General features: G+C 41.4%; 2 protein-coding genes across 4 annotated transcripts; one reads left to right on the forward strand and one right to left on the reverse strand.

Moving 5' to 3' along the window:
- Positions 1 to 925: 925 nt before the first annotated feature.
- On the forward strand, positions 926 to 14,866 carry LOC147796081 (monocarboxylate transporter 12-like). Of its 2 annotated transcripts, XM_087148443.1 has the most exons (7): positions 1,384 to 1,524; positions 4,253 to 4,673; positions 6,485 to 6,778; positions 8,102 to 8,475; positions 10,052 to 10,277; positions 12,402 to 12,545; positions 12,922 to 14,866. In XM_087148443.1, exons 2-7 carry the CDS (start codon positions 4,553 to 4,555, stop codon positions 13,143 to 13,145), a joined length of 1,383 nt encoding a protein of 460 aa, XP_087004569.1. In that variant the 5' UTR covers positions 1,384 to 1,524; positions 4,253 to 4,552; the 3' UTR covers positions 13,146 to 14,866. The 2 variants fall into 2 exon arrangements, with proteins under 2 accessions (XP_087004568.1, XP_087004569.1); XM_087148442.1 differs by lacking the exon at positions 4,253 to 4,673 and having other exon boundaries at positions 926 to 1,524.
- A 261-nt stretch (positions 14,867 to 15,127) lies between these two features.
- On the reverse strand, positions 15,128 to 22,786 carry LOC147796082 (regulator of chromosome condensation-like). Of its 2 annotated transcripts, XM_087148445.1 has the most exons (10): positions 22,665 to 22,786; positions 21,061 to 21,191; positions 20,725 to 20,936; positions 19,813 to 19,992; positions 19,190 to 19,409; positions 18,816 to 18,971; positions 17,579 to 17,692; positions 16,989 to 17,147; positions 16,306 to 16,475; positions 15,128 to 15,820 (listed from the first exon to the last, which is right to left on the reverse strand). In XM_087148445.1, the coding sequence occupies exons 2-9, from the start codon at positions 21,149 to 21,151 to the stop codon at positions 16,309 to 16,311; spliced, it is 1,299 nt and encodes a 432-aa protein (XP_087004571.1). In that variant the 5' UTR covers positions 21,152 to 21,191; positions 22,665 to 22,786; the 3' UTR covers positions 15,128 to 15,820; positions 16,306 to 16,308. The 2 variants fall into 2 exon arrangements, with proteins under 2 accessions (XP_087004571.1, XP_087004570.1); XM_087148444.1 differs by having other exon boundaries at positions 15,128 to 16,475.
- Between the last annotated feature and the right edge of the window lie 114 nt (positions 22,787 to 22,900).

The raw sequence follows: 22,900 nt of genomic DNA on the forward strand, positions 1-22,900 counted from the left end.
TTCCTCGCGCAGCGTTTCTACTTTCCATCACATTACTCTCTATATACTGAGGCCGCGTGACACCCATGAGATATGACCGTGGCACTGACAGGGACACCCTGGTTAAACCCATACCAGTCATCATATCAACGCCAATTCGTCAATTGATTACCGGTAGCATGGGACAGGCAAAGCGGATATATGGACCACTGCGGACAAACTTAATTATTGGCTGTTGGAGGTGGCTTGACTTGTACCTTAAGTAAAAAGGAAAACTCAGCTCGTGCACCGACCGCCAATTAAGTTACCTGGCGCGATGCATAGGGCGAGAGTTATCGGTCTCTGGCCGGACGTAGGAGCCTGCAGCCAGAATTGCATTCTAATCCCGCTGCTTTGGCATGGTATTTATTCAAAAACTCCGACATAAAAGTGTTTCTATTTCTCTCGGCACGAATTCCGTCTAGTCCTCTTTGATGCTTCAGCTCGATGATGCGTAAACCAACTTGAATGGTAAAAGGCAAGTTGAGCTGGGCATTTTGAAATCAAGTTGGTAAAAATGATCAGTTTGTTTAGTCACCTACATTATACCTCCATGATTATACTTCCCTCTCATCAATATCAATTTAATGTGCTTCACGCTATACCTTCTGGAAATGGGGGGGGGAGTCCCCCATTAAGCTAGCCGTAACCAGTTTGGACCGGCTGTGAGCGGTCGCAGACGGCCACACAAAAGCCACTGCGCGCTTAAATATGAATTATTCAATTTGAATGGTTGTCGTTGTTGCATGCCCGTGATAACGCACAAAAGAAACGAGAACCAGTGATCATGAATTATGAAAAATCACCGGCGCACGTGGAAAAAAACGTGCTCTGTGCGCAATATATCCCATCATATGTAAACATTAAATAAACCGGCGCTGTGCTTGCGCAGCTAGCTACCTAGCTAGCTGAGCTGGCAGCGTTGTGTAGATCCTAAAACAAGAAATGACGGTTTGGCTCTAGGGTTTGGTTATTCCTTACTGCCGCGCAAAGAAGAAATTGTAGCTTTCGTTGACTCAAAGTCGATCGCTTTTTTTCTCAACAAGATATAACGTGTGAAGCTTAATATGTGTGCTCCATCGTCGAAGCGGTTGGTGGACTCCACCACCACCGGCCCGGTAGATAATCCTCCTCCGTCCTCTGCTGGTGACGGGGAGAGCAACTCAGCGCCGATGCCAACAGATTATCATCCCGGTAGTTACACCCTTGCAGCAGTGACACAAGATGATCCCGGCTCTGCACACCGCCTTCTCGAAATGCCAGATTATCAGAACAATAACCTCCATCAGAAAGTCTGCATTGATTCAGATCTTCACCCAATGACGAGAACCAGGAAACTGCTGAACGCTAAAAACAAGGTTTTGTCTTTTTTGCGGCAGAAGTGTGGTGTGATTTTAACAGGGGCCGTCTGCATTTTGTTTTTCAACATCATCGGCTGGATGGGTTGCTACAGTGTCTTGTTCGTGAGTCTGCAAGATGAATTCCATAGTAGCGCCACAGAAACAGGTGAGAAAGTCGTTCAAGGAAGTGTTTTCGCATTTATTATATTTCCTTACTGAATTTATACTGAGTATTATTAGGCTTATTCGGTTTTCTTCTTTTACCGTGACGGTTTTATGGCGCAAGGAAAACATTCCTGGGAATTTCTAATCTGCTCTGAGATGAAACAATGGAATCATTGTCAAGATCGTAAATCATGTTCCTGGGATGTTGTCCGTAATAAATGAAGACCATGGAATCTGTTTCTCGCGGTGAGGCTTAATGCAATCTCTAGCCGCGTTTTATCAGTAAACAGCATTGAACTTCAAGTGGTTATCATGTCCAGGGATGTCTTATCTTTTAAACACACAGATATGTACAGCCTGCTGCCCATTATGTTTATGAAGTCAAAATCAGCACAGAAAGTGTTTCTTTCTTGACCTTTTTGCAGAGCCATGTTTATCATGTTTATTAATGTATAATATTGAAACATAATTTATACAGAATACTAAATATATTACTGACATTTGCAACAATATAATTCAAAGTTATGGCTGTTTTTAAACTGTCCAATATAAAAACTTGCCTTTATGCTCGTTTTATCATTCTAGTGTTAACTCTCTATGAATTGCCCAAGTTTGTAATTTTACTGTCTTCATGTTAAGTTACATTTATCATAAATATTTTGGAGATTTGCCATTTATCTGACCATAAGAGTTGGCTTCCTGTTTTTACTGTATTTTCTTGATTCTCAAAGAATTTTAGAAATCATTTCCAATTTTAACCTGAAGTAGGCCCTTATTGATTTTGAGTTAGGTTCATACATGAGTACCCACCATGAACAATAAAATGTTACATACCTAAAAGAATAAAAAACTTTGCCATCCACTTTGGACATCTTCTAAGAGAAAATTGTCAGAAATCACTGAAATTTGAAAATCACCACAAATTACCACCTCGTCTTGCACCCAAAAGAACTGAACAATATCTCGCATTCAGTTGAAAATAAAGAAGGGAATATTCAGAAGCCATCACTCTCAGTTGAGTGTGGGTACTTTTACATGGGATCAAAGAACAGGGCTCGGTAACCAAAAAACCTTAGCTATTATGAAATCTGCCCATTGTGTGAGACGCTTCGCTTTGTACACTGCACACAATGGGTGCCAAAAGTGCCCATGTAATGACAGTCAGCTGTGCGTTGGTCTGATCACTGGCAGGGGCTGGCTAATTTCCTGTTATTGTGAAATGCCTAACCTGTACTAATATCCAGTGCATTAACTGAATGATAAAGAGACAAAGGAATCTGTCTCTTTAACAAAGATTTAGAAAACGGCCAATTTTTATTGTGGGGTTTGAAATTGGTCATGGAATCCAACACTCTCAATTCTCCATGGATACTCTGTCAAAACACTTAGTATGGAAAGAATGAATTTAAAAATACAAAATGTTTCCAAGGTGAATTTTAAACTTTGCGCATGTTCTGGCAGGTCCGTTGATGATGGGAACATGTGTTTTAAATGACAGATTGCGTAAAAGCAGTTACTTGGAAACTACATACATGTATGATGAGCAGTGGACCTTGTTACAAAATGTTGAAGAGACTATATATAAACTTACGAAATCAACATCTGCCTTCACCTTTATGCATACCTTCAAGAATTTTCACTAAAAGCTGACTACATTGACGAGCACACAAAAGGCTTTTTGGACCCATTAGTATAAATGTTGCAGGTACATGTACATGTATATTTATACATGTACCTCATGTGTGAAGTTGTAAATTCATCCAAACTGAATTTGCAAATCATCTTTTCTTATGCCTCAAAAATCAATTTCATGGGTTGGGGAACCATGTCACTGATGCATGTTGGCAGCTGTTGTGAAACATGGTAATTGAAACCCCCAGTCTGGCGTAAATAAAGGTCATCTATACAATCCCATTGTTGAATCTCCTATAGAAGCTCTTTGTATTCAAATTTATGGGGCTGGCTGCAGCTACACTTGTTTATCCGTTCCTCGCTAAAAGCTACATGTAGGACCTTGTCTACCTGCAGAAAGGGGGGGGGTGTAAGCCAGCCCAGGTTTCATTTTGCTGCCAGTGCATTGAATGTTGGGCTGGAAACGACCTTCTGACCTGAAGGCTTGATGGAAATTTGGAAAGCTTTGGCACCTTGCCAGCACCCAGGCTTAACTTGTCTAGGTTGCCAGTTATTCCAGTCTGTGCAAAACACAATCTTTAAGTTTAAGAACTCCAATGTTTAAATTAAACTTAAAAAGCCAAGCAAGGTGAAACAGTGTGACCATCACAAGCCAAGCAACTAAATGCAGCTTTGTTAAAGAAATCCCATAAATGACACCTAAAAATTAAGGAAAAAAAGTCCAGAAAGTGCATTGAAAAGTCCAAAGATGTCACTCAGTCAATTTTAATATTTATTTTTACCCGTGTTTAAAGTAGGCATGCTACACCCTTCACACAAAGAGAGCCCATCCCTCCTGCAGCAATGAAATTTTTCTGCAACATACGGGATATTTTTACAGTTTTAAAACTGGTCAATAAGAAAGAAAATAGAACAATGGTAGGCACTGCTACCCTTGGTACCTTCAGAAATTCAGTCTTGCATGTTCATTCTCCTTACCAGTTTTATCCACAGGATCCAAGGTAAGATAAATAAATACAGATAAGTACTTGACCCTGAAAATACTTTTTTGTGGTATTATTTTTGCAAAATCTTACTTGAGTGTTTCACCCCTATAGTACTTGAACGTGTAACACACACGTCGATGGAACCGATAGAGGCAGAGCTCGCCAGACTGGCATGATGAGAGGACTGGAGTATCTCTATTACTGTCGCAGTGGGCTCTCTCGTTGTCATGGAAACTGTTTTCGTAGAGCAGTGGCTGATGAGTGGATGCCCGGGCGGAAGGCAAGGTGCTGATGGCTGTCTGATCCAGATGTTTAAAGGTGCAGCCTAGATTTTGAAGACAGAAGGCTAAAACATGCTGATCTTCTACGTGACGTCTCCCTCGTCATGTCGTGCCTCGCAGCTCTTCCGTGATGTTACAACATCACCACCTACATCACAACACTCCTCCAATGTGGCACTTTACATCAACTCCAAGATCATGCAAGCCCCTGCAATCGTGGCCGAGTCTGAAGCGTGATACATCAGTATGCTGTAAACACCATGATTTTTTTTTGTTTTTTTACTTTTTAAAAATTATTTTCCCCATTTTTTTGTGTGCTGTATTGTTCATCCATTCAGGTCTGAATGTACCAGACAAACAGATTCTAACAATCCTCTCCTTGAAAGTGAAAATCAACTTTGTGAAATTTTGCCTATTTGATGATGACAACTTGCCTTTTTTAACAACTGTGTTCTCTCCCAAGGTAGCAAAAAGTCAACCTGCTGGAGTTTTTTTTCCAAGTTTTTTTATCTTTTCATTGAAATACATGCTATCAGCTGAGTTTGTGGTTACCAAAGGTAACCCCATTAAACAAAAATATCAATTTTAAAAAAGGAAGTGAACAACATTCATGGATACTTTTACATTGTTAATGCCCAAATGTTTTTTTAAGAAGAATTTGAATGAGAACAGAGAATAATGCACTCATTTGTACACATACACACTTTATTCATGATGTTCAATCTCTTTTGAATGAAATATTCACAATTTTCTTCTTTTTTAAAATCTGTTAATCAAATTTACTCATTATACAAAGATTATTGAACTATCCGTTGGCAAGTTTGTCTGTCCTGTTCCAACTTTATAGCTGTTTTTTTTGTGTGTGATTGCCTTGTTTATGATGCATAAATTAAAATGCAAATCAGTTGAAAAGGCCGTTTTGCAGAATTTCATTCAGACCATTCATACATGCCCAAAATCTGTTGTTGTATGTTTCACAGTGTCTTATTCACATGTCCATGTAGTGTCAGTTGTCAAAAATGAATGCACAAACTTCTGTCAACAATGGTAACCTGTGTGTTATGCTTGAAATCAGCAAAGTTTGAACTCTGTTGAAAAAAAGGGAATTGCAGTAATTGCTGTTTGTTTTCTGCTGGAAAAAAAAACACAAAAACAAAGCAATCTGTATGTTGGTTGTTCGCAGTGATGTCTGTCTTGTTTCTGTTCGGTGTGCTCATATGTTTTTTTTTTTTTTTGCTTTTTTTTGCCATCCCTCCATCTGCCATGATGTCTTTTTATGTTAACGGTGTCCCAACATGTATGCTTCTTACATTTTTTATGCTTGTCTGAGTGGGTCAGGAAAAATTTTGCGCATGAACAAAATGCAAATCCAGCTGTCAAAACCAGTTGTCTTGTTCATCAGTCAAACTTCATCTCAATCAATCTCAGCGCAGGAATAGACAGCAACCCCTCCCCCCCCCCCAAAAAAAGGGTGGTGGTGTAATGTTGATGGTCTTTGGAAGGACAAAGAAGTACTTGTTCATGTACCTCTTGCCCTCAGCAATCGCCTTGACTGCTGCAAAGTTGGACGTACATGTATCTAACAATTTTGAATCACAATCCCAAACTGAAATGTTATTCCTCTCATCCTACTTCACTTATTCTCTGCTGGGCCAAACACATTTTCATTGTTGTGGGACCGGGACAAATAAATTGGATGGATGCACAAAGATTACACTGCTTATCTCCAGCTTGAAAGCGATAGTTTTGACATCCATTTAGGTAAATGGTGGTATACCGGTATAGTAGATTCCAATTGGTGTGCATTCCACTAACAAATTTGAGTTTTACATAAATTTGCATTTTGCATGCAAACATGTACATACATGTATGCGTACATGTCTGCCAGACTGCAATGACTAATAATGTATTAACACAGTTTCTGTGAATGATTGACAAACATTAAACCCCATGCAAAGGCATGGCTTGTTCCACCCAAGTGTGACAGATTTTGATTTTTTTTCTTCCTATTCCCCGTTTCTATCCCACACCCCCCCCCTTTTTGTTCGTATCATGCACACAGGTTGGGTGGGGTCACTTGCCTTCATCATCACCTCTTTGGTCACCCCTTTCAAGGACTGCCTCCGGCGTCGCTTCTCCAACCGCTCCATCTGCATCATTGGTGTCATCTGCTGCTCCGTCTCCGTGGTCACCTCCTCCCTGGTACCTCAGCTCTTCTATCTCTTCTTCACGTTCGGCGTCTTGTACGGCGTGGGGACAGGCCTGGTCTTCAAGTCCTCGCTGGACCTGTTGCTGAGTCGCTTCCCAAGTTATTGCGGTCGAGTGTCCTTCCTGATCCTCACAGGTTCCACTGCAGGTATGCCAATCAAATGTAAGGCCGTCATGGTCACATTTGCACCTGTTGCTTACAATAATAGAAACAATTTGTGAATCCAGTTTGCCAGCAGAAAACCTAAAAGTTTTAAACTTTTTTGAAACAGTTGTATGCAAATTTATGTGAGTCTTGATCTCTTAAGGTTTGTACTTAACAACCTCATTTTTATGCAAATTTATGCGAGTCTTGATCTCTTAAGGTTTGTGCTTAACCTCATTTGTATGCAAATTTATGCAAGTCTTGATCTCATAAGGTTTGTACTTAACAACCTTCCAAGGACTTTGACACAGGTCCTCATGCAGTTGTTCTCTTGTGTACATCATTTTTATTTGTCCTCAGAACTAACACACAGCCTGTATACACGGCTAAAGGGGAGGTTTTTTCTTGAATGAAGTAAAATTATCAAACCAATTTGTTAGATTTTTCAAAACTTATTTTGACTCTTTGACTCATAAGGTACTTATGAATAGGAATAAGTATTTGCTATTCCCTGTATAATACAGGCCTTGTATTTATAAGGGAATGAACAACAAAGAATACCAAGATTTGAAATCTGAATGTCTCCTTATTTTTAGTATTTGTAAGATGTTGCATTAGTGGGGTTCAGGGTTATCTTTGGCATGCAGGAACAAGAGGTTATAACATTTTAAGATGCATTGTTTTTACATCGGCTCGGGCATTTGGTAGGTAAGACAGTGTACATGAACATACAGTATGTGACCTGTCATGACAAAATGAACGTTGAGTCCCCTTCCACTCTTTCCAATTTTGACGGTTCAAAGTCAAATATTGAGGTGGAAGTCAAGTTTGCGGTTGTGTAATATTTGGAAGGAGTAACCTGTCTCTTATTTAATTCCAAATATCGCAGGATTGTATATTTAAAAACGTCATTCTTAGCAATTTTGATGATAGCATTATTCATGCCTGTTCTGAAATGTTGGACGCAAAGCTGTTAGAATAATGTCACATTGTCACCTATAAATACTTTTACCCTTAAGTGTTCCATGTGCATACCACTAAAAAGCTCTGTTTCTGGTGAATTGAAAAATACCAGTATCTCAATTTTGAAAATCCCGAATTTCAGCTCATTTTTGTGGTGATCAGGTGCAATCAAGTCCTGTTAGAATGCACGGGTCTTACACCAGGTGTATCCATGAGCCTGGTTGCATAACTTCCCAACGTCTTGTCTTTTCTTTGCTGATAGAGGGGTATGTCTTGTCAGAGCGGGTAACTCCCTCATTTCAAGACAGGCTGATAGTTTGACACATGTTTCAAGTTACATCTTTTTTTTTTCAACCGTTCCAGGTGTTTTTGCCTGGACGCCAATCTTGACTGCCTTAATCGATTTGTGGGGTTGGCGGCAAACCTGCCGTATCTCCGCTGCCGTCATTCTGCTTGTCTGCCTTCCCTCCACCCTTCCCATGGGCATGGCGCCTCCACCTCCTCAGTTTGATGACACTAAAAAATCTCCCGACACCAAGAATGCCCACGACGCCGAGATCGCTGATGGCAAACTGAAGTCTGACAGGAAGAAAGCCAGACAGACAAGGAATAACAAGGAGGAAATCAAGTGGGCGGGGCTCAAAGAGAAGCGCATTTTGTTCATGCCAGAGGCATGGCTCTTTGGCTTGGCCAATCTGGTGTCCTACGTCAGCATGGGTTTTTACAATGTGAATCTTGTAAGTCAACTTATTGGAATTTGAGAAGGCTTACAGTGCAAACACACTGTTAAGGCTGCATCTGAATCTGTTTTCTAGAACTAGGTCTAGGTCTTCACTCCATTGGAAATACGTGCAGATGCGCAGACAATAGACCTAGCCAGCTCTGGAAGCCAGTTTCGGACATGGTCAAAGTTTAGTAGACAAGTTGAAAGCTACATTGAAGCATACGTTTACAGGGAAGTAAGGCCTCGTTCATCAGCATGAATTTCAGGCTGTCTCTACATTTGAGATAGCATATCGGCATACATGTAAACATTTCCTGTATGCCCAAAACGTCAGGCTGATACGTCGGAACCAACTTACTTTCCTGTGTTATGGGAAAGACACTGGAGGTTTATATTGATTGTTGGACTCTGTTGGTAATGGCTGCTTCTGCATTGAACAGTGAGACTTTGTCCGAATGAACTGGCTGTCGGGCTGGGAGTAACATGTGCATCTGAGCGGTGTAGCTGCAGCTGTTTAGCCAGTGGTTGCCATAGACCGTTGTGATGATCACATATTGATAAAAGGGAGCTGACACTTTTTCCTTCCAGCCTCAGTTTGGTTACATTGCTTTGAATGGTGGAAAAGCAAGATGGCTACCCCATGATGGAGGTCCATTGGCAGACATGTTATTTTCACAGCCCCAGCCATAACTTTCGGACACAGCACAAGTGTCAAGTTCTGATAGGATTTATGTATGCACTGTACTTGTGAGGGTGTTCTTCTGTGATTTGAAATATGCTGGGGATTTGTGCACATTCAGTTAAAAAGTGGTAACAGGCGCATGCCACCTTTTGCTCATACAGCTCGAATTGACTTGCATGTAAGTTAGGCACCGTCAATATCGCCCAGAGTATAAGCTACAGGGACATTTTTCACTCAGTGCGAGAACCAACAACATATGCCATGGCTTATTAAAAATTATGGTCATGTTACGTTGCGCTTTTGTATTTTTTTAATAACGTTCGTTCCTCAGTAGCGGTGTTTTCGATATATTTTTTCAATATTGATGTTTTCGAAGTTTCGATGCTTCTCCAAAATCCAATATTTTCGATAGATCGATATTATCAAATAACTAACATCAGCGATATCGATATCAAACCCATATCAATAATATTGATCTATCGACGGTGCTTAATGTACATGTGGGTGAACGGATGTGTTCAGCAGGTGGTGTGCCCTTATAAGAAGATGCCCTCTACTGCCCTGCCCAGAGCAATTAGAAATGATGTGACTATGACTTGAAGCCACTTACCCTAGTGGCTTCCATAGGTTCATGTGTTATTTCTAGCCAAAGGCATTCATATTTATGACCACACTGCTCAAATATGTATCTGAGATGCCTGCATGTAGTACCGACTTTCTAAACAGGTTGAGGCACAGAACACCTTCCCCTGGAGGATTGTTCACAGAAAGTGGCACTGAGACAAATGAACTTAATAACCAGAGCACACGGAGTAAGCAGAGACCGCATCTAAGATCTAAGAAAAGGTCCGATGACGGGGTTTGAAAAAAGTCACTATTAAACTGTCCCTCTGTTTGTGATTTCCAGGTGAGCTATGCCACTAGCCTGGGCTACAGCAGCAACCAAGGCTCCACGCTATTGACCATTGCCGCCGCCTCTGAGGCCGGCTGCAAGCTGGTCTTTGCCATTTTTGTCGATAAATTGCCTTTCCGCAAAGCGCACTTGATGGCGGTGTTGTCGCTGGCATCCACGCTCATCACGCTGTCATGTGCATTTGTTCCATCTTTCTCTGTATTGTGTGTAATTGGAGTAGGTACGTACACACGGGAGACACCTGGATTGATCCGGAACCAACCAGATTGTACAGGACCAAACTCGTTCATGACACACACACACACACACACATGCACAGACCCTGCTCTTGGGAAGCAACTGAGATACTGGACAGCACTTTCACTCACTCAGAACATAACTGAATAGACACACATGTACGTTTGGATGACGTAATGGGATGATGAGTGTGGAAGATTTCCGTTTTGATACTTTTGAGATACCGTGGCCTCTTGTGACTGCTGTAAAATTGATTTCTAATTGAAAATAATAATATAAATAAGGCCCATGGCTGATACTTTTTGCTCGTCAAAACATTACGCCATCCACACTTTTTTTTTTTTAAAACATGACATTGGAATCTCTTTAAACAAAAAACAATTCATAAATACCTGTTGGGAATTTTGTATTTTGTTTTGCAAGCATTGCAAACCTCAAATGTTCCTCAAATGTCATGTTGAAAGTTTTTAAAAAATGTCTGTTGAAAAAGTTCGCACATTAGTGCAAATTTTTTGAGGGGGGATAAAAAACAAATATTGACATGGCATTGCAACTGTCGGAAAAGTAAAACGTCAGAAAGGTATTTATGAATGGGAATGTAAAAATGATGATGGCTAGCCCCTATAACGAGATTGTAACACCAGGCAGAAACACTGAAGAGAACACATCGAGAAAGATCTGCACTCTACCGGGCTGGTTCAAGCCGACGATGTATGCAAAGAGGGACGATGTTACATTTCTGTGTGTCTCAGTCAAGCAATTATGTACAATGTTTGAGATCTAAAAGTTTCACCTGATTTTTTTGTCTTTTACACAGATTATGATTTTAATGATTTTATGATTTTGAAGGTCATTATTTTCAAGCATTTGAAGTCTGCTGCAGTTTTGGGGAAGACAGCTGTCCATATAAAGCTTCACAATGTTCCATTCTTTGCATACATACCACGTCTGAACCAGCCAGAATGACCTGTTTAATTTGATTGGCTTGCCTCTCCCACCTGGTGTTACATCACGTTATGCTAGCCTCGTCATGGGTCTGCAGTCCCTCATTTGCAGATGGCGATCAATGGCTAAGCTGCCTCGTCACAGCTGTGCCCTAACCAGGCATGGATCACGTGAATCACCAGGACCACTGAGGTTTCATTTCAGGGCTCCTGCGGCAATGAAAATCCTGTGGAAATTTCCTGTGGGGGAGGGAGGAACCAGAGACAGTGAAAGTTGGGAATAATTTTGGACCAGTTGGCAACCGGCAAAATTGGCACTCCAGTGTATTCGTGGTTGCCATTGTTGTCACATCCAAGATCATGAAACTTAATGATATTGCTGCAAAAAGAAGAAAAAAATCGTATGTTAAAACAAAGCTTGCTTTTATTATGATTAGGTTCAGATGTCATGGAATATTTCATACAGAAAGTTTGAAGACTTCTTAGGGGAAACAATAAGGGAAAACAAGGATTTTTCCCAGGAGAGCTGCAGGAACCTCTGGTAAAATTGTTTTGTTCTTTTTTTTTGGTTTTTGTTTTTTCCTTCCCAGTCAAAGAGACCTGGCATTCTGTGTGGGCACTTCAAGCCATCCGACTTTCCAGTTGTTTTTGGAGAGCTCAAAATCAGAAAGCCAGGATAAGCTGTCGCTTCTTCTGATAACCCATGTTGTTTGAAGACAATCCAATGCGCATGTAGTCACACGACAGAACACACGCCCAGCAGCTTGTGATGGGAGCTCTGGCTTAGGGGATGCAACGTTAGTGAAACATCGCGGTTTAGCAAAAGAGAGAGGAGGTTGGAAGACCAGCGTGGCTTGGCTAGACTAATGAAATTGGAGGGAGAAATCTGATTGAGGGGGAAATTTCACATTGACTCCTTCATTTCCTTATACTAGCATCCCCGATCCCCTTCACAAGCTGCTACCTGTTTTCTCTAAGAATCCAGCATATCACATGTACATTCATTTATTTTTTCATTCACAGCTATTCCAATACATTCTTTTTTGTAATCAATTCTTAATTGACATTATCAGCTATACATGATATTTGATAATTGAAAGAGATGTGACCGAGTTGATACCCCTTGAAATGCTTATATTCAATTTTCATTGGTACCTGATCAGGTATGGGCTTGCTGCGGGCGGCCATGAATGCGCTACCGTTCCCGGTAGGCATGGAGATCTTTGGCCCACGTAAGACCAGCGGATCCAACACCCTAATTCTCTTTGCTGGAGGGTTGGGAACCATCACAAGTGCCTTTGCCATAGGTGAGGCCTTCCACTGCTTCCCTTTTGTACAGAAATAGGCTCGGTTTACGACATGGAACATTGTACATTTCGGTGCACCTGCAGGGCGTTGCAGGTTTCGCTGGGGTGGGGAGATGTGAACGTGGAGTTCATGAACAGCATGGCATGTGCAAACGAGGACCATTTTTCCAACCACTTTTTGCTTGGTACCCAGAATACATTGTGTAGACAAGGTTACCATGGAAAATTGAGGGGCGTTCACCAAGGGCTGTTGCCAGAACTTGCCTGCAGCTGCCACACTGATATCGCTATGGCATGCTGACATTTCCCTCTCAAATGCATGCACTGGAAGAAATGAAAACGTAACGTTTACCTGCATTGTTCTTTTCTTATGCAGGTGGGACGTACGATGCCTTCAACTCTTACGATGTTGCCATCTACATCTGCACCGGCTGCCTGCTGCTGACGACTGTCCTGTACGTCCTGATCCCTCTGATCTCCAGACTGCACAAGGTCATCGGCCTCAGGGTCAGGATTGATGAGGTCACAGGCGTGGCTGAGGTGATCCCGGTGGTGGAAGACGAGACTGTCATGATTGAGGAATTTGTCACAGTCCTCTGAAATTGGCAGTTAATGTCATCTGTTTTCTGTTTGGCTGACCTTTGGGGGGGGGGGTGATGAGGTCAAAGGTCAAGTCTTGTCAAACTGTGAGCACTAGAGTTGCTGAATGAAATTACCTTGGATGACTTGAACCCACGTCCTCCCACGTGTCTTCAGAGCTCTGCTTGTCTTTAAGTCAGTTTGGATCAATCGCACAAAAGCCTTGGAAGATGTGAGTGAATGAAACACTAAAAAGAAAAAAACCATGCACTGAATATTCCTTGATCATTCCTAGACTGTCTATTCCTGTCTGTGCTTTCATATTGCCACTTTTGGAAAGCTTTTCTTGTAAGCAAAGCCTGGCCAACAGTTTGGATCGTGCTCTACTTTTCACACATCAAAGTAGGGACCAACAACCGTTAAATGCTTATTTTGTAGTCGCATTGCACAAAATTGTCAATGTTCATGAAAGCTGTTCGCGTAAGTTTTCAACTCGTCATTGAAATGAACTAACGTAAATTACGTATAAATGGGATAAGTGCCCAAAAGCTCTGTTTATGACTTTGACCAAAAAAAAAAGCAGGGTTGTGGAAGTCACACTGGTGCTAGTAGAATTCTCATTGTGGTCTTATATAGGTTACTAATACGTTTGTTTGACTTGAGCTGGCATTTTGTTTTACTTTTGTGGATCTTCGTTTTCGTTTCAAATGTTGACGGTACGAATCATCTGAGCATGTTCTATGAGGACATAGCATTTCACGTCCAGTTTATATCAGTTGATTAAAATTTATTTCGAGTCAAATGATTCACAACAGAACTTGCTGCCAACAATGTAATTGACTCTTTAGGTTGAGCAGGGTGCACCTGTAATGAGTTTGAATGTTGGGGAGAGGGGGGAATGATGTGTGCCAGTTTTATGCATGCTGCAAAAAGGACTGAATGACGAGCTTGAAAAAAGCACAAAGTATATCTATGCAGAGAAGAAAGTTGTAAATTATATTCTTTTAGAATGAGGAGAAAGAAAGCGAGAAAATGTAGAAATAATGTCCTGTAAGTGGTCAAAACTGTTTTATTTACAAACCATTTTCTTAATTACTAAGCGAAATCACAGTTCAAAAGGAGATCAATAAGACTTATATTTTAGAAGTGGCCTTGAGAACTAAAATGGGAAAATGGTTGGTTGGGCCATGGCGAAATTCTTTCCTCCATGGTTGGACATGCAGGATGTGGTTTGAAGGAAGAGCAGCTCACGTCTTAAAAACTGAAATTGAACGTGAAAGAATAAGAGTTTTGACAGTTGATGAGTGTGTCGTGGAGAAAACCTTAATTTCTTAGTGTGATGTATATTAGTGATGTGTAGAATTTTAGATAAAAGCAATGAGGCAGCTCATGGTATATTGAAAGAAACTGATTTGTCTACATCGGTAGAATGCCAGTGTACAAAGAAATTTTAGTATTGGCCAATGAAAACTGAAAATATACTATTTAATGCTGAATATGTCATAAAGGTGAAATATGAACGTATACATGTTTATTACTTATGGTTTTGAGGAAATTCTGCCTTATTGCAAACGATCTTTGAAGTATTGCTTCAAACTATGCACGTTTTAAGTATTTATTTGCTTGGTTTCTAGTACTGCTTTGCAATGACTTTGGTTTGCCTGTACCAATGCAAGAGTTGTCTGGTGCAATTTCCTTTTCTGTTTAATAAAGCACTTCTACTGACCCATATTGAAACTAAATACTTCGGATTGGTTTGGTTTTTTTGAAGTTGTATCTGCCTTGAGCAGAAGAACCCCCTCATTGGTCGAACAGAGCCAGCTTGGTCAGGAGTGTTCATTTTGCTGGTTGCGATGCAACAGTGACGCATGCATTTCATAGTCGTTCATAGGAAAATTGTGCCCTCTGTTGGTCCAACTCGGGGGCCCATAATCTACTTCTGCTTGTCATACTCAGGACATGACGCACCATGACAAAATGAATCCACAAGTGTACTTTATAAATAAGTACGTACACATTTGATTTTAATCAGTGATATCAAAATGGTAAAACACGACTTCCATGAACGGACAATACACCACCACAAGACCATTAAAAGATAATGAAAACCTTTGGACTAAAGTGAGACTGGAAGACATTTTCAGTTGTCTGAAACACTTCCTTGCTATCAATTTGCAGACAAAGTTGTAATTTGCTTCTGAGAACAGACTGCTTTGCCCAAGTCTGATCACATCAGAAACTGTAGACTTGATTGCAAGATCTTAGTTTGGTCTACAAGTTTAAGCATGAAATTTCAATGTTCATGTATTGAGTTTAGGTCCAAAGGTTTTTTAATTTTAATGACGCTAATTGAAAAGCATTAAAATTTCTTGCAGAATTGACGTGTACAAGAACAAAAAATAAACATGGCCACAGCTTCACACCCTGACATTTTCCTGTCATTGTGAATTGATTCGCCAAGCGTAAAAGTATAAAAGGTTCAAATGCATATTTTTTGAACTCGAGACTGGCTGACCCAGTCTGTCCATCGGATACACAAAGTATGTGTGACAGTCCCCTGTACAGTGGTTTGGCCATCAATTAAATAGCTGGATTTGCCTTGGAATGCAACATCGAGGGCTTCACATCATCCATCAGGTGGAATCGAAATGTGGACTTCTGAGTTCAAACAGCACAGATCATCCAATGACAAGGCACTAGGTCATAAGAAGACAGTCACTTTATCTTGTAAATTTCTGGTAAGTGTATTTAATAAAAGTCATACTCTGCTTGAAATTTATTGCATAGCTACAATTCCAAAAGGTTTACTTCCATGTACACTAGCGCGAGGTTTAAGAGGATGCTGAAATAGACCACATAAGCAGGCTGAAGAACAAAGAACTTCAAAGACAAGACAGCACAAAGAAGATAAATAACCCCGCTCAAGAAAGGTTTCATTCTTAAAAATCAACATTTACAATCGCAAGACAATGCTCGTGCCCGAGTGTAATAATGACAAAGAACAACTTATTCCAGCCCCTCCCCGTATTATAATAGCAAAAAGTAACCTTGATCCTAATGCTAGCAGGTGTTCAGTCATGTTTCATACCAAACAATCTCAAGGGAAGCTTCCATGGCTGACATTCTTTTTCCAGAGGGTACTTACATCAGTCCCAATTAAAAAAAAAAAAAATCAATGTACCTTTTATGAATCGCAAGCCAGAATGACAGTATGCTGCCCTCCTGCTAAGGCGGTAACAGCCTTGCGATTTTCTAGTTGCTTGCTTCTGACACGAACCGGTGATGGCTCGTCATCTTCTTCGCCGGTACCCAGCTGGAGATTGCTCCCCATCCCCCAAGAATACACATCACCTGACCCACAACAAGAAAATAATAATGGGCTCAGTATTTCGGGAAAGTATCATCCATAAATTTTTGTTGGTGAATGCAGCCACCTATTCCCTGACTGAGATCGAATCCCAGAAAATGGTTCGTTTTGCAACTTCTGAATTAGCTTGTGAAACAATGAAATTGATCTGAATTACAAATGTGCTGTTTGCGATTCGTAATGTCCGAGTGTATGTCCCTGTGACCAGTACCATTTTTAGGCATTCAAATAAGATTTGTCTCAGGTGAACGGACAACTTGTCTAAGATGAAGAGACAACTTTAGTGGTCAGTAAGACTGAGATTTTACAGTCCGGAATGGTGATCCTGAAAAAATTTGAAATCATGGAAAGATGAGTGAAAAAACACAGAGGAAAACTGAACTCCAAAATGGCGATATGAAACACTGAGAAAGCTGCGAATGTGGCAAAAGAGTTATTCCTTTCCCTGCAGAGGGGGAAGGCAGGATGGGGTGGGCATAGGAAGGAGATTTTCTCACCCTTCTTCGTTGTACAGATGCTCATGCTGGAGCCGCATCCGATGGTCACAACCTCCTCTGCGTCCAGCACAGCGACTTGAGCCGGCTTATAGCTCTCCTTGCATTCGTCACCGAGACCCAGCCTACCGTAGTCAGTGCGGCCGATTGAGTACACTTTACCTGATGCCACGGACAAAGTGAAAAAAACAAAACAATGTTTTGGATACAACATGAAAGCTCGGAACTTTCTGAAGTTTCAAGAAAAAAACATAGCCCCATGTAAGGTTTTCATGACTGGGGCTGAGCGGGCCTGACATTTTCAATATCATGCAAAACCACGTGCAAATTCAACGCTCTGCTTACTGTCTGGAAAAATCTTCCCTCATAAGACAGCAGACAAAATCTGCACTAACAGTAAGCATATTTTTACAGCTTAGCACAGACCTGTAGGTGTACGTGTATTGCCTGTGAACAAAATATTCCACTATTTGGGGATGTAAACACAGAGTTCTGATCCTAAATGCATAGTGCCGTGCTGAGCAGAGCCAAGAAACTGATGTTTCACTTTACTGGGTGGGGGAGAACGACACAGACGGGGGGCTTTTCTCTACCTCTGGTGTCTAGGATAAGGGTGTGGTGCTGCCCTCCTCGGATATCTTTGACGGTCAGATGCGAGAAGGCCTTGACTTGCTCCGGCATAAACCAAGACTTGGTGTCCTCAAAGCCTGAAAGAAACAAAAACTTATGAGACCTCTGAACACAAGTGCCTCTCCTGTTTGTGGGAAAACATGTCTGATATTGCTGGAAACTTACACCACATGCAATGATTTAAATACTTCACTGTTCATGATTTAAACTTCATTTACTAGACGTTTACATCCACACAAATGATTGTCTGGTGGCTACTCTAATCTGACAGGCAACCTCCATTGACGCCCGAGTATTTCCACCAGGCCTGCCGCCTAGTAAAGACAGCCCAGGTGGTGCAGTGTTGTGCAATTTCCATTGTTCCTGATATTGGCCCAGTGCGTTACTGAACGGCAGTGGCGTCTTTTCAAATGCGGCCGGATTAGTGTGCAGCGGTACGGTATCGCTCATCACTGGAGTGCTTTTGTCCCCGCTGATAATCCGCTGGCACTGAATGCCACAAACAGTGGTATACTGTTTCAAAACAATGACGGATTACCGCTGCTGATGCCAACTGAAAAATGATAGCAAATCCCAGCAGCTTGATCTTTTGTTCCGATTACGGTCTTTTGTTACAAGGCCAATTTCAGGCACCCCGGCTATGCATATGAAGCCAACGTCTCCGGTACTGAGCACCCCGGAGGCAAGTGGTTAATCAGAATGACACATGGTTTACTTCTGAATGGACGGGATCAACCGATTAGGAATTCATATCGAGGGTGGGACGTTTACACGTTAAAACATTTAAAAGGAAAAAGCTTAGAATCCGTTGACAGATTTTCCCAAACGTTTAGATGGAACTGCCCCATTTAGAGGTTTGACGTTTTGATTGACACGATCTGGCATTCAGTTGTATTGTAAACAATGCTTGTAAAATGTAATGTGATTTTCAGAACACTTTACTGCTCGGTCACATCAAAAGAATACCATCAATTTGTCACTGGGAATTGGTCTCAACCATTTACATTGTACACAATTTGTTGTGTTTAGAGACTTCAATGACACCATGGTTTGGGTGGGACGTTAACACCCTGAAATGTTAAAATGGCATGGGAAAGTTTTTTCAAATTAAACGTAAATTTCCACCCTTCAGTCAATATCTGCCTAGAGAAGGAACAAATGGTTGGAAATAGCTTAGAGGAAGTGATGACATTTGGTTACCTAGCTGGTGGTAGTTGTTCAGACCCCAGCTGTAGATGCCGCCACCTTTCATACTAGCAAACGTACCGTAGGCCGTGCACCAAATATCGTCAAATAGAACCTTGCCATGGCCGCGTATTCTCCTGCAGTGTACGAGGGTGGGCTCGTGAAGAATACCTACAAGGTTGATCGTGTGAAAAAGAACATCACGGAAACTGGGAACCAAACATAGAATTTTAACGAGCACCAATGTACACACAACTCATAGGTCACACTTGACTCTTGAATAGTTTTTTTTTTTAAACAAACATTTCTTTCTCAACATCACTGGTCCTGCACGGCCTGTAACAACACTGTGAAGTGTAAATTTCACCCTACCCCCATAATTTTCTTACCAGTTCCTTTTCTTCCTCCTCGTAGGGCAAAGATTTCTGCTATCCTTCCTAACTGGCCCTGCTCGCCACAGCCCAGGGAATAAATCTCGCCCTCTGATGTCAGTAGGCACAGGTGGTCATTCCCTGAGGAGATCTTGACGACAGTGTCTTTAAGAGGAATCTGATAGGGGAGTTTCTCTGTGGTACCACCTGATGTCAACCCAAAAGGACCGTTGGCATCCTTCAAAATAAACAAGTTTCAAGAGGAGGCATGTTTATTCGCCACACACATGCACATTTACACAGGGATAAATTTGAGTGATTTGATCATCGACCTAACAAATACCACTACTGAAGCCACCTACTCTGGAACAGTCAAACTGAAAACCTGCTTTCCTGTGGTTTTAAAAGTTCCCAATCTTAGACCCCAGCTTTTAATTACTCTGATGTTCCAGCTTAAGTGTCTAAACAAACGTTTTTGGTTTACTGCATGTCATTAGATTTCGGAAGAATCAGTGTTGGGGGGGAAGGTCTTGGGGTTGGGATCAGTGATGAATAATATTAAAAAAATGCTATTAAAACCTTTAAGATGCTAATCAATCCTGGTATATTTGATAACATTACTTCCTGACCTAACCCCTTACCCTGAACGTTCCCCACATGTAGGCTTTGCCATCTTCTGTCAGTGCAGCAGTGTGTGAATCTCCACAGCTGACCTGAACGACCTTCTCAGCCAGGTCAACTTTAAGGGCTTGGAACTCTGACCCTTCCTCGCTTGTGTCGTGACCTAGAGCTCCTTCATCATTGCAGCCAAAAGTGTAGATCTGGGGCAGTGTACAAGAAGAGACACAAATCAAACAAGTGGATCGTGTCGGTCACTTAGTCCTCTGGAGGGTACATCAGACAATCATTATTTTGCTTCACAGATGCATTCAGGGTTTCATCGAGGATTGAAATATATGCCTGTTCTTTCCCAGCCAAGCTTAAAAAAACTGCTTGTTCTCTCCCGGGAAAATGTTTGAAACTGACGTCAGTTGTTACTAGAATTATGAGGCCATGTTTCCACTGCAACCAGTATTTTGGAAGGAAATACGAAGAATTGTTCTCAAGCGTTAAAGATTTATGTAACAAACGGGGCTTGTGAATTTTGAAGGAGCAAAATCTGTCCATCCAAATTGGAAAGTTGGCAAGATGAGACAATGCTGGTATTATCCTGGTATATCTTGGAGCTTATTAAGGTACATGTATGCTGCAGGAACTAAACGTTAAAATAAATGGAATCTCAAAAACTACTCGTCAACATCATAAGTAAAAACAACAAACAAACAAGTTTTCCCCCAAAACTTTCAACGTTCCACCAAGTAAAAATTACAACGAACATAACGCTGAGAAGCAGGTAAAGAATTTTGATAGGCTTGAATTATCGCACATGGCTGCCTAAATTTGTCGGCATTTTTAACTGCCTGTAACAATCTTAATGTACGTTTCAAGTAACTTGCCTTTTAGCCATAAGATGAGGCAAACAAGGTGAACTGGAACATGAACACACAACTCACCTCCCCAGCATTGGTTAGGCAGACCGTGTGCATACCCCCGGCAATGGCCTCCACTATCTTCCCCTGGGCACCGTCTGGCAGGGGGACCAGTGTGGGCTTCTTCCTCTCGTAGATGTCCTCCCCCAATCCTAGCTGGCCCACATCTCCCTGACCTAGGGTCAGGACATGACCCTCTTGGGTTCTGTAGGAGCGGTGGGCGAGGGTGGGAGGAACTGTGAATGGGAAAGGGTTAAATTAAGCAGATAACCAAAATATATGTGAATACTTTGCATATATGTAACCATACACTGTGTCAAGAACATTTAACACTGAAATTACTATCACCAATTACCATACCCTTGGCTTTCTTTGGAGGTGTAGGTTCGCCGTTTGCTTGCAATGCAGATTTCTTCTCATTCTTCACTGCAAGTCTCCTCTTTGGTGGCATGGTTGTTTTTTTGTAGTCCTCAAAATTTTTACAAGACTTTCTACATGTTATACAAAAATCAGAAAGTCAAATTAAAACACCTCAATTAAAAAAATCTCAGCTAACCTCAGATTGCAGGAGACCTCCATCAGGAAAAGGTTTGAGAAAAAAAAGTTGTGAAAATTGTCACTACTATGAACTGATATCCTGGACATAGTCTTAATGTCAATGAACACTAGCGTGACTGGCATCCAACCTAGGCTAGCCTACATGCAGGCATGCTCTCTAATGCACTCAACCCTCAAAGATCCAGATTATTTAGACCTACCCCTACAACAAAGGGGCTCGTTGTCCACTGTGCTCCCACCTGGGAGCGTAGCAGACAACGAACTGCACAGATCTGGGGGCTATTTGGACCATCTCTACTAAGATGGGGTAGATTTCCCTAAGAACTCAGCTGCTACCTGGTAAAAGTGGTCATAAGCCCAATTGCGATCAACTCTAAACTTTGCATGCAAGATACAGTGCGTGTGATTGTGAAGTTTCAAATCAATCGGAGAGAGTTGTGATATAAGCTAGTAAGGCCTATGGTTATTTGAATTTCACGGCCTTACACAGGTGATTGGCTGAGCATGCATGTGCACTGGAAATGCATATTGGGGGACCTGTCTCCATAGTCTGGAAACACATGTGCGTTGCGTATGAACGCATGTCTGATGGCATAGGACTGATCTGAAAACTTCAAAGTGTTTCCTTTGTGAATACTTCAATTTTCCCTGCTAAATGTGACTTTTTGGGGCATGTTAATCATGTTAATGTTACTACTTTTATGCATACGGCTAGCCTAGGTAATTGTACTTGTAGGAAAAAATTAGCCACATCAACAAATAAGCCAATTTCCCGTTCCGGCGCCATGTGGATTTTAGCGCCTCCGCATAAAGAAGTGGACAAAGCCAGATGGGAACAAACTGTCCACAACAATAACAATCGCCAAACGTTACGCAACGTTGTTGTCATGAATTTGCTCCCCTCTGTTAAGTCTTTTCTGAGCATGTGCACATGAAATGTGAAAAAGGCTTATGCATGGAATTCCTTCCATTCCATGAAGCTAGGCACATGAACAAAAATGCACTGTGATAATATTTGAGAAAAAAATGGGGGGGGGGAATTCTTCCCTCACCCCCCTCCCCCAGCCACGGCCGGCCATAGTTTTCATGGTTTTTAACATTCGCAAATTATGCATGGGCAGAAGGCACTGAGGGCAAAATGGGGCAAAATCATTCATGCAGTATTTGCGATAAGGCTTATGGCATGCCCATTCGTGACTAGGCCTAGGCCATTTGTACACCATGTACAATGATGTAAAATCATGCAGGCCCTAGCTGCATAGGCCCTAAAAATAAAATGCTTAAACAGTTGACTGGCAACTGGGCTCTGTATTTGTCTCACACACACAGCCTAGAATGGCAAAGCCAAACACCATTCCGAATCAAAACACGACACATAGTCAAATATACTCTGTTACATTACTTACAGTCAATTTCACTCCCTGCAATGGAAGGAAAACTGAAATTCGTCAATCTAATTTTACCGCAACGTTGAGTTCCTGTCTCCTCTTTGCATTTGCCGGGTAACCTTTCACGTGCGTCAGGAAGGTCGCCCTCAGTCAAGAATTCTCTCATTATTTTAATTGAAAATAAAAGTAGAATTTAAGAGTATAAGTAAGAGTAACGCCAAAGTTGAATTAAAGTGACAAAAATAAGATTATAT

This window comes from Acanthaster planci, linkage group LG18, assembly GCF_054643075.1.
Source record: "Acanthaster planci isolate LZ-2023a linkage group LG18, COTS_SCS, whole genome shotgun sequence".
NCBI classification, from domain to species: Eukaryota; Metazoa; Echinodermata; class Asteroidea; order Valvatida; family Acanthasteridae; genus Acanthaster; species Acanthaster planci.

What these genes read in the sequence shown, in the direction of transcription:
- LOC147796081 (XM_087148442.1), top strand. Translation starts at nt 1,086, where the DNA reads ATGTGTGCTCCATCGTCGAAGCGGTTGGTGGACTCCACCACCACCGGC. An exon ending in TAGTAGCGCCACAGAAACAG is followed by an intron (nt 1,525 to 6,484) that starts GTGAGAAAGTCG and finishes TCATGCACACAG; the next exon opens with GTTGGGTGGGGTCACTTGCC. An exon ending in CCTCACAGGTTCCACTGCAG is followed by an intron (nt 6,779 to 8,101) that starts GTATGCCAATCA and finishes CAACCGTTCCAG; the next exon opens with GTGTTTTTGCCTGGACGCCA.
- LOC147796082 (XM_087148445.1), bottom strand. Translation starts at nt 21,151, where the DNA reads ATGCCACCAAAGAGGAGACTTGCAGTGAAGAATGAGAAGAAATCTGCA. An exon ending in AGGAGGAAGAAAAGGAACTG is followed by an intron (nt 18,972 to 19,189) that starts GTAAGAAAATTA and finishes TCAACCTTGTAG; the next exon opens with GTATTCTTCACGAGCCCACC. An exon ending in CCTTATCCTAGACACCAGAG is followed by an intron (nt 17,148 to 17,578) that starts GTAGAGAAAAGC and finishes CCGTGGCATCAG; the next exon opens with GTAAAGTGTACTCAATCGGC.